Below are 14,466 nucleotides of genomic sequence, written 5' to 3' on the forward strand. Positions count from 1 at the left end.
GCCTTCTCCACTCTACTGGTGTAACAACACTTCACTTTCTTCACAACAGCTTTGCTATAATCTTTCTGAATCAAGTCTGCACATGTGTAGTAAAAAGATGGAACAGTCCATTGCATGAGAAGTGAGGGGGGAGCATTAGAAAATGATTGAATCGAAGAAAACCTTATTAATTAGTTTTTATGAGGCGTCTAGGGCCCCTGGAAATCCAGGGCTCCTGTTTATCGAATGGTAAGTCTGTCCCTGGCTATTCCTAACACATAAATACAATAAAACAGTCTATGTATGTTTGATAATCCGTATAGTGACGCTGGATTCTTCTTGTTTTCAACACGAGTCCACTCATCTTCATTTCTTGTGTAAAAAAAAAAAAAAAAAAAAAAAGCACCAAAAAGCGACAGGAGACAAAACACGTGCAGATCCAGACTGTTGCCAGAGGAGTTCTCACATGGTAAGATGATTTGCGACGTTAGAGGCATACATTTCTTTGCAGTATTTCTTATCTTGAGGATATGAGCAATATGCATTGCTGCATAGCGTTGCGCTGCAGCCGTCCCAGTGTAAACAAACGGCTTAAATACGCACTCCTCCTTCCAGGATGTAGTCTGAGCAGGTGCTGAGTTAGTCATTGTGCGGCGGTTGACACAGCCATCCATCAACGCTCCAGCTGGGGACGCCGTAACTACTTTCCCTTTCTTGCCAGCTCAAAAAAAAAAAAGCCTTAATGACCTATTTGAAGTCTAAGAGTCACGGTACTAAAACTTCACTGTGACGTTTACTAAAAGAATCGACACAACCCTCCAAAATCTTGTATACCATGGAGTTATGGTCATTAGGTGATAACCTTTCCGGAAATAAACACACACGACATTTTGTGAAGCTGGAAGGAGCTAAAAAAAAAAAACCCAACAGCATAAGAAAATCAGTTGAGAGCAGCAGCACGAAAATATGGAATATATATTCATATATGCGTGGCATGGTGTACCAGTTGTTAGCACATTCGCCTCACAATTTGGAGCTCGAGTGTTCGAATCTCAGCTCCAGACTTCCTGTGTGGCGTTTGCAAGTTCTCTCGGTGTTTCCGTTGGTTTTCTCCGGGTACACGCTTCCTCCCAAACTGCCAAAACGTGCATATTAGCGTTGAAGACTCGACATTTTCCAAGGATGTGAATGGTTGTTTGCCTTGGGAATGGTTGGCTACTAGTCCTGGGTCTAACACACAAGTCAGCTGGGATAGGTTCCAACTCTCTTGCGATCCATTATAGAAAATTAATGATTAGATTTAGATGCCATTTCATGTGTTTTTTGTACCCAATGAACCGAACTGTGACGTTCAAACCAAAATACATACCAAACTATGATTCTTGGCATACCATTTCACTCCTAATAAGAAGGTTTTCTTTGCGCGTGTGTGCTAGCTAACATACGAACAATCTGGCCTTTCTACTGAACTCACATATTTGATTTCATTGTGTTGGACGCACAGAGTAGACCCTCAGAAATTGAACCGTCAGCTCATTGAAGAACTTGGGATTTGACCTGAATACAGAATTTCCTCAAATAGCGGCTGTGCAAAGACAAATAAATAGCCCCCCGCCCACCCACTTTTAGAAACAAAGTGTAACTATTGCAGTTCATAGACACTGCCCTTCACACAATGACCTTCAGTAGTTAAATCCATGCACGTACTAGGCACCTCTATTCTTGATAAAATGTTGCTTAAAGATTATATAATTCTTCTATTACTGAAAAAAAAGGTAAATAGCCTTGTAGAATGCAAAATAGGCCCACAATTTTCTCATTACAACATATTAATTTGAGTTCAGGGGCTATTGCTATTGAAAAGCTCTCTGTGGAGTTTGTTTTTGGGTGTACTGTATGTATAGTCAGATTTATCTCAATGTTTTTATTGGCTGCAGTGGTTCAAAACTGCACCGCATTGCTCAGAGATCTTTTTGCGAATCTACCAAATGTAAATATTAGTTCCTTTTCTGCAAAGTGAATTCTAAAAAAGGAAACCTCAATGTATATTTAATGGCGGCCTTTAAAGACGGCATGCATGTATCATAGATACGGGGATCACATTAACCCGGGCTTTTCCAACAGAATACAAACACCTCCTTTAACTACAGCTGTGGTTTTCCTTAAAGTAGTGACGATAATAAAAATAAAAAATGTGTTAACGAGAGTGTCAATATGCAGAAGATCCCGGACCGTTTTCTCTGTGTCAGTCAGCACGTCTTGCGAGGGGAGTTGAGCGAGCAGGGTGCATTCATTTCAGATCTACATTAGCCCGTGACGCTACACCGTGCGTGGGAGAGCAGAAGCAGCCCTTGAGTGATAATTAGTCCGGTCTCTCGTCAGGCAGGAGATTCGCACATGAGGGGAAGGCTCCTCCTCCTCCTTCTTCTTCTTCTTCATCCTCTTCTTCCCTTTATAAATAAAAAAAGAAATCTTTGTTTCTTCCTATCCGGGCTACCTCACATTCTGCTCCATCCTAATTAGCCTCAATTGTCTTCATTCTTCTTTGATTGCGTACAATCTTGTTCAGTTCTGCCAACGACGACGACTCGGAAAGCGGGGTACACACGTACAGATTTTCAACAAACTTCGGTATGTGTGCTCCGTCTCACCCAACGTCTGTGGTGCACTCGAGATAACCAAAACAGCACACTTCACACATAATAGTGTCTCGTCGTACCAAGACTTATCTGGTAAATGCACTATGCTGAAAAACCACAGTATCATTTTTATTGTGGCAAATGGCTTGGGAGACACGTTACACAAATCCTCCACATAACCAGTTGCTCCTTTAATCGCGTACACACTTCAGGGAGCGTTCAAATTAGCTATCATTCCATTTCACATTACGATCGTCAATTGAAAGATTTGGCAATGGGATTCGCTTCAGTTTTGCGATTATAAAAATTCAACAGGTTTAACATTTACGATTGTCGGTTCAGAATGTTTTGCGAGCAGATTGGGGCTGAAAATTTACTCTTAACACAGCCTACACCACAGGAAATTGCCCAGTATCAGTATTTCAAGTGGACAGTATTTCTGTCAACTTTCTTTCGGCAAAATTTGCAACACGAGCACCTAAGCATCTGTTCACAGGCCCTTCTGGATCTCCAGCCCAGACTGTCGTCCTAGATGTCCAGCTTCTGTTTGCAAGCTTTGATTCTGTGTAGGGATGTTAAAGAGTCCTTGCCCCTGTTTATACCCGCAGGTGGAACAAAGTACAACATGGTGGTTGGCTCATGGGCAGATCAGAATTCAAACCAAATTTTATTACGTACGTCGGCTGTCCAAAGGCTATTCTGTGGTTGGTAATGAAAAACAACAACAACAGAATTTGCTCTGTAGGTATCATCGATGTTTTATGATGACTCGTCAAATAGTGAGTTACCAGATGAGCAAGTAGGCCGCTCTCGGAGAAATGTAAATCACGGAGGTCCCTGAACGTACCGTGGCTGGTGATTGGTGGAAAACCAGGAAGTGAGTGGCTATGTGCGCGAGTGCTTAAACTTTGCGAGTGCTAGTTGAATGGAATTACATGGATTGGGTTGACTCGCAACCTTACGTCACAATGCTAGGTGGCTAACTACTAGCCTTTCTACCAACTTATCCACAGCTACAGTATGTACAGGCGCATCTCAATACATCTGAATATGGTAGAAAAGTTTAATTTCAGTCGTATAATATACAGATTCATTAAACACATAAGAAAGTACTTCAAAAAACATGACGTGGGAAGACGAACAAACCTTTTGCCCCAAATCTTACTAAATTTAGGTTCCAGTTCACCACAGAACCTCCCAAAAATGTCATTTAAAGTTGAGTGACGGGGAACTTAAGTCACTTGAGTCTGTTTGCTCCTATGACCCGAGCTAAACGTTTGACTCATGCAGTGTGTTTCAAGTGCTTCCGAGCTCTCGTGCAAAGAAGGCAGACCTGACTCAGGCAATAAAGGTCACAGTGGAAGGAGCCGATGAGTCGCTTGATCAACATTCATTTGGCTCATACGGGCAAAGGAGCAAAGCAAGCTGATTTCCAGCTGTCTCCCGATGACTGACGGTGTTGGATGCAATTCTAATTATTTTAATGAGTTCACTTTTTCCCGGCCCTCTCTTGCATATCATACATAATCTGGCGCATCCTTGATGTCATGAGCGCGCCGATGCCTCATGCCAGGGTGAACTTTTGATGATTCACTGAATAATATGTCGGGAAAACTGATCTCATCTAACGCCGTGTTAGTGACTTTGCTAAAGGGTAACAGGAGCAGCGGTTTGATTCTTCCAACCCTGATTACCGTATTTCCTCAAGCAGTGGCTAAAAAATTAACTAATTTGGTGACTGAAGTGGGGGTTTAAAATGTAGCGCGTGTTGTAAAAGACTTCCTTATGTAGTATTTAAGATGATATTAGTCTATTAGTCTTTAACATCGATTCTCATTACAGTAGAGCTATATTTGGCAGAGGTGGGACCAAGTCATTGCTTTGCAAGTCACAAGTAAAGTCTCAAGTCTTTGCCCTTAAATCCCGAGTCAAGTCCCAAGTCGAGGCGGGCAAGTCCGTTGATTAAACAGGACAGTACTTACCGCTGTAGGTGACAATCCGAACGGTGGAGTCGCCCTCGCCGAAACGAGTGATGGGGGTAAGACGCACTTCATAGGACTCTGGCTTGATGAGCTCGGTCAGGTTGTGGGTCATGAGCTCTCCTTTGTTGATCGGCCCATCCATGGGAATCTCCTGCTCCCACCATCGCTGTTGTCCCATCTGTGGCGATGACAAGCAAAATGGCGAAAATGAAAAAATAAATAAATGTGGAGTCCCGCAGGGAAGTGTTCCAAACCCCATGTATTTTGTTTTACAGTGGGGTAATATCACTTACAAAGACCTTTATTGACCCAAGGCATATATTTTACATTAGAAAACTTTCACAGCACACCACCAAACAAAAATGCCACAAAAAGTATGTATTGTATGTACTGAGGCGGCACGGTGGCCGACAGGTCAGAGCGTCAGCCTCACAGTTCTGAGGACCCGGGTTCAATCCCCGGTCCCGCCTGTGTGGAGTTTGCATGTTCTCCCCGTGCCTGCGTGGGTTTTCTCCGGGCACTCCGGTTTCCTCCCACATCCCAAAAACATGCATAAATTGGAGACTCTAAATTGCCTGTAGGCATGACTGTGAGTGCAAATGGTTGTTTGTTTGAATGTGCCCTGCGATTGGCTGGCAACCAGTTCAGGGTGTACCCCGCCTCCTGCCCGATGATAGCTGGGATAGGCTCCAGCACGCCCGCGACCCTAGTGAGGAGAAGCGGCTCAGAAAATGGATGGATGGATGCATGTACTGAAATAATGATCTTGTCTAAATATACTCACACATTTACTTTACGAAATCTGGGCATATTTAGTTGTGAACACAAAGATGACATACAAGATGCAATAAAAAATACTAATTATTATAGATAAACAGTCATTTTGGGACCAATTAAGTGAAATTGGGTAATTTCCTGCAGCATACCTGATGATGATGTGTCACAGCACAGCGGTTGGGAAACACTATGGTATTAGATAGAATATGAAACGAAATGCGTAAAAAAACAACAACATTAAATATAAAAGTTATACATGGTGATTGGAAGGTGAAATATTGATGCCTAAATTAAATATATACATATAAGTTGAGATCTGGAGCACTGGCCTTTGGTTGATTGAGAACAGCTCTGTAGCACATGTGGCTGAGATGTGTCAAATATTGATATTCTGTCTATTATTATAATTAAAATCGAGGCTTTTCTTTGTAAGTGACCAAACATAAATTCATCAGGAGACCAAATAATAACTCCCCCCACTGTATTTTAAATACAAATTAGTTATTTTGATTAGACATACAGCAGATATGTGACATGCATTCAGTATCCTGAAGTGAGTCACTGTATAACGCTCACTCGCTTGACTTCTGTGGAGGCAGCCTGGGTTCAATTCCCACTCAGTGACGGTGTGAATGTTGAGTGTGTATGGTTTGTCTCTCGCTATATGTGCCTTGTGATTGACTGGCAACCAGTCCAAGGTGTAGTGAGCTGGGATAGCCTCTAGCACATGTTGGTCCTGAACAGGTATATCAAATGGAAGGATAAATGAACTGTATTCAGCAATTTGAATTGCGAGGTCTCATCAGTTTTTGTAAAAAAATGACCAAAAAAAGGAAAATGATGACACGTGGAGTCCTGCAAGGAAGTGTCCCAATCCTCCTGCATTTTATTTTGTATGCAATATGAATAATTTATTTTAGATGTACAGTAGCTCCTGAATGTAGAATGAAGGCTTGAAACATGCATAGCCTAAACTTCAAATTTGTTAGACACCAGCTTCCTGCTAATTCGCTGACTCCTACCGATTTGAATTACTATGAAACGAGAAGCTCGTTCAGCTCTCCAAATTGTGCTTTTAATATCCCATTTTTCACAACTTAGAATGTAAAGTGAGATTAAGGCTGTAGAGTGGTATTTGCATTCATCTTTATTGGATGAACATTACAAAGGACATTTTTCCCTGCCGTATTTACATTTAAGCCGAGCAAATATGCATCCCTTTCAAAATCCTAGGCAGGATGTTCCCTCTCATCTGCCAATTAACCTCGTCTCTATGCATTTGGAGGGAAGCGCCAAAATTAAATGCTACACAACTAAAACAATTTTCTCTGTGAGCTGTTGACAGCACGCTGCACATTTGCTTTCAAAGTAGCTTGCGAGCCTTTGGATTCAGAGTCGGCTTTCAGCCAATCACCAAGGATGTAGTCATATCAGCCTGATTGCACCCCCCTTTCCTCCAAAGGTAAGGCTACAGTCCCTACCTTTAAGGACAGCTAATTGATGGAATTCTGTACATCTGATGGCTAAGCTGCGGCTTCTCCTTTGAGGTTCACAGAAGCACAAACAATGGTTTGCTGTAGCAGTGGCCGCGGGGGCTACGTGAGGTAGCGAGGTACGTTTTATCCTTGAGAATCATTTTAACTGGGCAGGCAGCGCTGCACAAAGACGAGAGACGACTCCTGCATCCCAAATGGAAGCGATACGTGCATGCCCTTCTCAATCCCGGCAGCAAATCCAATGAAATAGCGGCGAGTGTGTGTGGGAGAACACTGTGAATGAAGTAATTACTTAGAGTCTGGAGAATACTACGCTATTGTAAGCTTTTCATTACAGCTAGTTTTGAGAGTAAATAGACACCGGGAATTACAGAACTCGCACTTGTTGTGTACGCCAAGTTAAAACAGATAAAACGTCCTGACATTTAATGAAAGTAACCATATCCAAGCTTTTTAACTGGACATTAATATAAGAAAATGTAAATACCAGCGCATTGGACTAGTAGTTCGCGCGTCTGACTCACAGTTCTGTGGTCCGGGGTTTGAAGCTCAGCATGGAATGCTACTAAAATGATTTTAACAATTATTTTTCTCCCGAGTGTTGAGTTCAGGAATATCCTATACAGGTGTGAATTCAACAGTGGAATTATGACTTCACTACTTTGTTAGCATAGGTTAGTGATGTACTACGTGGCGTTCCAAACAGCGGGTTACATTGCCACCACAGGAATGGAACTCCACTGTAATAATAATCTATGAATTGATGGTAGGAGTATAATGGTACATGTATTCGTATTGTGATTTTTCAGTACCCACACTGAACATATTCGTTAAGGGATCCACAAAGAAGAACGCGATTTGACTGTTGTAACGTTACTTGTGATCAAAGATGGAGACCAGCTATTCTTCTGGTGGGGTTCGTACCCCTAAAACTCCTGTCTGTCCCCTAAAAGCCTTTGCTGTCCGGCTGCATTTTTAATAAACGTCAGAATAATTAGAAAATAAGCAGAGGGAGTATTTCAAACTCCCCTGTTGCACAGGAAAACTGTTCCAGCACAAAAGGTATACAGATCCACCATTCTGCATGGCCTTGCAGCTGAACAGGTTAAGGGAAAAATAACAAAACCCCCCCAAAAAAAGGGAGATGAAGTGTAACTGCCTCAAGCTCGAGCCACATATCTATTCCATAAACAAACGCAGTGCAGCTCAGCCTTTGGCTAGCAGTGTGATTTTTGTCGTAACTTCATTTCGTTTGACATGGCATCACTCCAACGTGAAAAAAAGTACCTGGGTCCTAACACAAATTCCAGCAGTTTATATATCTTGAAGTGAATCCAAAGCAATAACAAATTGTGTTTTTATTGCATAATTCACACAGTTTGTTGCTGGGCAACAAAACAAATGTGACTTGGGTACAACAAAATGTAACTCAAACATTGTGTAACACTCTTAACTCTGATGATGTCAGTATTTTAGCACTCTATAACCATCATCGTGTTCCTCTTCCATGTTGATCTCACTGGCAAATTACAACAGTTACAAACAAAAACCAAGCCAAACCGTCGGAATACTGGCTTGCCAAGCAAAACATCTCTGGGCCATTTATCGCGGAATGGTTCACCGGCAGACATGAGTGAGGTGACCCCAGCGTCCTTTTTTTTTTCTGCATTCCAGCTACTCTCAGGGGAAGCCGAGGCCAGTTGAGCTCTGCTTTTCTGCCTTTATCAGATGCCTCAACCAACCTCAACAGATTCCTTTTTGTTGTGAAGTAGCAGTGGCTCCCTGGGGACGTTCTCCAGCCTCACGCAGTCCCTGAGGACAGGCGCAGATTTTCTAGCGAAGATGCTCATTCCGTGCCGCTTGGATTCATGATACCATTTCGACGGTTTGTTGATAGTCAGAGCGGCTAAGAGATCGCAGGCTGCTCTGAGTTCGTCTCGCTGGGAAAACATCGCACTATACCCTTTCCCAAAGCCACGGTCGGTCTTGCCTCTGTCAGTAACTCAGAAGCTGACAAATTTGTGGGTCAACTTCAGGCCCCCATTCCAAAAAGGCAGAAAACGTTTGGTGAGGGGCTGGGTACACCGTGGACTATAGTAACCAGCCAATCACAGGGCGCATTCACACCTATGAACAATTTAGGGTCCACGCAAGCACGGGGAGAACATGCAAACTTCACACAAGAAGGCTGAAGGCAAGATTCCAATCACAAACCTCAAAACTGTGAGGCAGATGTGAAAACGCTCTTCCACTATGCAGCGCAAAGCCCAGTCAAACCATACAAATATTACTGATCAAGCTGTTACGCAGTGATCCCATACGCAGCTTGTACTTGCTTTGTTTGTTCTTGCGACTTTCTTGAATATTGTCCAAAGCGTATAATCTACTATTCTTTGTTCAACATGGCTTCAGCACTTCCCAGTTCATTAAATGAACACAGCTGGAATTGTATGACAGCACCCGAGATGAGAGTGATGTGTCCAACAGCTACTACTAGCTTTTATTTTATTCATGACCTTTTATTGCTTTTTCAAATAAATATTATTCATTGTTCTTGCGGGTCAGCGAAGTACTGTTGGCTTCCAGAATGATGGATTTAAGTTTCAAACACCCTTTGAATCAAATAGTCGTAATACCATAACAGGTGATTACGTAAAAAACACAAGTTTTTTTTCTTTCGCATTTTATATGTATTGGTTTATGGATTTCGCACCTTTGTTTAGATGTATTAATGATCACTAAATTCATGGCACCCGCACTCAATTAAGGCTTCCGTTCATATCCTATTCACGTTTATTCTGGACGATTTTTCCCTGGCAGCGTGCCCTATTGATTTAACATCATCCGATTGTGGCTGGGCTGCATGAGACTTTTTTCTTTCTTTTTTAATGGCGGAAACCGGCAGGATTGATGGCAGTAATATGTGGCGGCGGGAAAACGCAAGCATTGTAATGATAGAGCAGCCACTGGTTTACTGTAGATTGCCGGCATGCAATTAGTGTTGCTGGTATTGATCGACGTATACAAATAGAGCTGACAGATCAGTTTGGGACAAATGATGTGGCCTGATCCTGCCAGGTTTGTTTGTAGGAAGAATTTTTGGCTCCCGGGAAGATTTTTAGAACAGGAGCAGGCGTCAAATGTTTGAGAGGTGTCTTGATACAGTATGTGTTTGTGATTTATTCCCGAGCTTGCCTTTCAGACTTCCATTTCCGCCTTGAGCCAAACTGTTTCTCAGCGTCTCTCTCCTAAGGCCACAGAAGACATAACAAACAATCTATTACAAGAGGAGGAGGAAAAAAAAAACGTACAACTCTCTAGCTACAAATTTGCCAAGAAAATGATAGTTTTGTGAGAGCCGGTGGTCGAAAGTGCTGTCATCAATGTGTTGTGGAGCATATTGTCCTGCAGCGCTGTTATGTACTCGCAAAGCTATCCGTAAACTTTGACCTCATTTATCAGGATCAAATGTGATTCAAAAGCTTTGATATGAAAACATTTTAAGTTTGAAGAAAATGGGTTGAACATTTAAAAGGAAACCGCTACAGAGATGAGCTATCACCTTAGCTACCTCGACCATCGTGACGACGTCCAATGTTAGCAGGTTGTTGTCATTTTTCGTATTTCATGCATTAAGCCCCAAGAAAACGGAGTGTTGCAGTGAAGCGGAAATTGTGGAGCATAATACTAGAGCGTTCCACAACTACAGGATTTGATCAAATCAGCATGTTTTTGTCATTATTATTATTATTATTTGTATTTTCAGGGAGCAAAGACTGAGGGCATTAAGAAAACAGCACTGCAGCTAAGAGGAGACTGTGGCGCTTAATACTAAAGCATTCAAGGGCTAGGGCACACCAATAGGGTAAGCTGACATTAGCATGTGTGTTTATCTTTGTCGTTTTGTAATGTAACGCAAGAGGCCACTGAAGGCAGCAAAACGGAGCATTGAATCAAAGCGGAGAATGTGGAGTATACATTTGCAGCGCTAAGGCACAACAATATGCTTAGCTAACCCTAGCTTGTGTGTTTATTTTTGTGATTTCGAGCAGTGTATTCTCAAATGTTTGAATGACAAATCTGCTGTGGTTTACATGCAAAACAGGTACTAAAATTTGTGTTACTCCAAACCAAGTAGTCGTTGTACTCGTAGTACCTGGTAGGCAGTAGCACTATTTCGATGTCTTTGGTGTCTTTGGTATTTTGGCTCAACAACAGTGTCCGTCAGCACGAAGACACAATTATTAGTTTAAAAACAACATCGAGATTAAATCCTTGCTCAGTATCCATAAAATCCATAAAAAAAAACTGGTTTGTTTTGTTAAATTGATGCATAAAAGGTTTGCACACAGCAAGGAATCTCCTATCTCAGGGCAGAGGAGGAGGGTGTTTTGCCTAGCAGAGGCAAATAATGGCCACACCGTGTACTCTCCTGACATACAAAGGGAATAAGGTAGAAATGAATTCATTTGCCCCAAACACCAATTCTGAGCTAAACAACTAAATGGACTAGTGATGTTCTCTTTGAGTGCAAAAAACAAACAAACATTGAAATTTTAATGAGATTTACTGAATTAACACACGTGCTAGCACAAGGCTGTGAGCAGCTGTGAGGGACCGGCTTACGGATGCGTCGGGGCTGGCGACTTCTCAGACAAAACCAGTGGTGAGTGGCTTTGCGAAAGCGTGAAATCATTTTCTTTGCAATTTCCGAGCGAGAGCGCTGACGGGGAACAAAAAGCGTGACGACACAAACATGGACTCGGAATGTTTGCCGCAAACATGCAACACCGCGTCGTTTTTTTTTTCTCCATTATTTTTTGGCCGCGGAAGGTATTTTATCTGAACTGGCTCTTGGATGTCGTCTCACATTGGTGGTAACCTGCAAATCTGTATTATTAATCCGGCCGGCAGGCATACGGCTTTAACCGAAGCTGGCGTGCCGCCTCCCGCATCAGCTAGCAAGGAAAAACTACAAATACCAAGCGTGAGGAAGAGGAAAAGTTGCCAAATTGGGGAAAATGCAAGCGGCCCATCCATCAGACTGCGGTTAGCTTTCTCCTCCTCCTCTTCCTTCTCAGAATGAGCTTCAAACAAAGTGAGGAATGGTATCGTCTTTAATTTTTGTCATTTCATAATTCAATACGAGAGAACAGCAAGAAAACAGGGCAGAAAAAAAGTGGAGACTGCGGTGCATAATATGACAGTGTTCCAGAGCTACTGCACTCACAGTAGCCTGAGGGGAGCAGGAAAATGGAGCACGGCAGCAAAGTGGAGACTGTGGGGCACAATACTGCAGAGCTGAGGCACAGCAACATTATATGCTAACTTTCGTATGTGCGTTTATTTTTGTCATTTTGTCATTTATGCGAGCAGAGACCGAGGGCAGTGAGAAAACAAAACACTGCAGGAAACTGTAATATTAGTAAAGTTTTCTGACTCTGAAGGTGTAGAGGGTGGTGCATAATACTGTAGCCTTCCGGAACTAAGGCACAGCGACAAGGTCTGGTAACATTAGCATGCTGTTGTCATTCAGTAGCTTTACGCAAGCAGAGACTAAGCACAAGAACAATACGGAGCGTTTCAGCAAAGTGGACATTGCTGAGTATAATACTGCAGCGCTAAGGCACAGCAACATAGTAGGCTAGTGTTAGCATTTGTGTTAATTTTTGTCATTTCGTATTTTAGAACACCTAGAACACAAAGGAAAAGGAGTGCTAAAGTGGATACTGTGCAGCATAAAATTGCAGCATTCCAGAGCTACGGCACAATCCATTGCTCGTGTTTAGATTTCTCAATACGGAATTTAAAGCAAGAGGAAGACCCCCAAAAACTGGAAGTCTTAGCGAGCAATCCATCAGACTGCAGTTTTCATTCTTTTTCCGCCGGGTCTCCGCCTCTTCCTTCTTTGACTACGCTTCAAACGATTTTGGGAACGATTCCTGAAGAAAAAAAAAAAAAGCCACAGGAGTCTTGACTGCATCTGACAGCTACTTAGTGATTCTCTCCCGCCCACAGAGGCTCACTCCCACCCTCAAATACGGCGGCGAGAGGCTGAATTAAGTGTAAAGATTCGTCGGCGTCAAGGTGAATATGACGAGCCAGCTCAAGTTTTTTTTTCTCGCCGTGGCAAAAAACAACTCATACACCCATACACAACCGCGGAAAAGGCAGACCAATAACCTGGGATCTGAGATTATCAGATTATCTCAAGTTTAGAAAGCTCCAGAAGCAATAAAAACCCATCTCATTGAAGGTTTGTATATGGGAAGTGAGGAAGAATAGTCTACCTGTCTGAGGCCGAGTCTGTAAGCCACGATGCGGTCTACGGCGTTAGGGTTCATCTGCGTCCACTGGAGCTTGAAGTCGTAGATCCTGGGCCGGTTCTGCCACAGAGGGCTGTAGGTGTCGTAGTAGAACTCGGGAGCGTAGGCCTTGCCTGTGCATTAACACGGTAGAAAGACACACACACAGGAATTCAATACTTCACCCCGTATTCTGGGGCTGGGGGGGCATATTTGGTGATGGGAGTGGGGTCTTTAAATGAACCATGCATTCCAAAAACAAACATGAACAAATGGTGGCGTGACAGCTAATAATTTTGACATGATATTCTATTTCCATTTCTTTGCATGATTACAAATATTGTATAAGCCCATATCGGCCAAGGAGTCATATTTGGTGGCAGAAGTGGGATCTCAAAGTGGACCGTGCATTCCAACACAGAACTAAACATATAGTGGAGTGCGGGTGATTCATTTATACAGGATTTCCCATCTCCATTTCTTCGTCACCCAAAATTGAAAGATGAGCCATATTTGGTGACAGAAGTAGGACCTCAAAATGGGCCATGCATGCCCAAACAGATGTGAACAAATGAAGGGAGTGACTGAGGATAAGTTAGAGATGTTCTATTTCTATTTATTTCCATGATGTCAAAACCAAACCTATATTGGTATATGAGTCACATTTGGTGACAGAATAGGGTCTCATACAAAACTTTGCTAAAATCGACTTTGTTGCCAATCCTATTGTATTATTTGTAGTAATAGTATCATTAATGTGCAGTGTGTTGTGTGAGGTTCATGACTTAAGCAAGGATTCAAGACCAATGTGTAAATGTTTCATTTGTAAACACGACCCGATTTCTTTCAAGTGCGGCGCTGGAATTAGCATGACAAAGATGTACAGTGGCTCTTATCTCCACCATGTTGTGTTTGTTCTATTTCTATCGCCGCTATATCATATCTCTTTTGCTACTGCCGTGACCCAATTCCCCCCCACCACAAGAATCATTAAAGATTAATCTTACAGCGTGTATCATCTGACAGACTTTGCTTTCATGGCACGCAATCAAAGCGCGTATCACATAATGTAACATCGACTCAAGCAACATCTAAAAGTATCCAAATCTTTTTTTTTTTTTTTTACCCCCGTTTTTGCTTTGTCTGAATTGTAAGGCTTTACCAATTGTGAACGGCAGCAGTCTGCCAGTTTAAGTGCTCGGGGTGACCTTGTAAAGTTAGGCACGGTCCTTTTTGCTGATTGTTTAAGGCATGGATTCCCAAATCGTTGTAGTAAGTTTAAATGCTG

At 42.5% G+C, this 14,466-nt stretch overlaps 1 protein-coding gene across 1 annotated transcript in view; it reads right to left on the reverse strand.

Annotated features, from left to right (window-relative positions):
- LOC133417081 (MAM domain-containing glycosylphosphatidylinositol anchor protein 2-like) overlaps positions 1-14,466 on the reverse strand; it is a 152,195-nt gene that overhangs the window by 24,617 nt on the left and 113,112 nt on the right. Inside the window, exons 12-13 of the mRNA XM_061704566.1 lie at positions 13,164-13,312; positions 4,601-4,778 (exon numbers count right to left, since the gene is read on the reverse strand). Coding sequence (XP_061560550.1) covers positions 4,601-4,778; positions 13,164-13,312 — 327 coding nt within the window. The remainder of the gene's footprint in view (positions 1-4,600; positions 4,779-13,163; positions 13,313-14,466) is intronic.

Source organism: Phycodurus eques, chromosome 18, assembly GCF_024500275.1.
Source record: "Phycodurus eques isolate BA_2022a chromosome 18, UOR_Pequ_1.1, whole genome shotgun sequence".
NCBI lineage: Eukaryota > Metazoa > Chordata > Actinopteri > Syngnathiformes > Syngnathidae > Phycodurus > Phycodurus eques.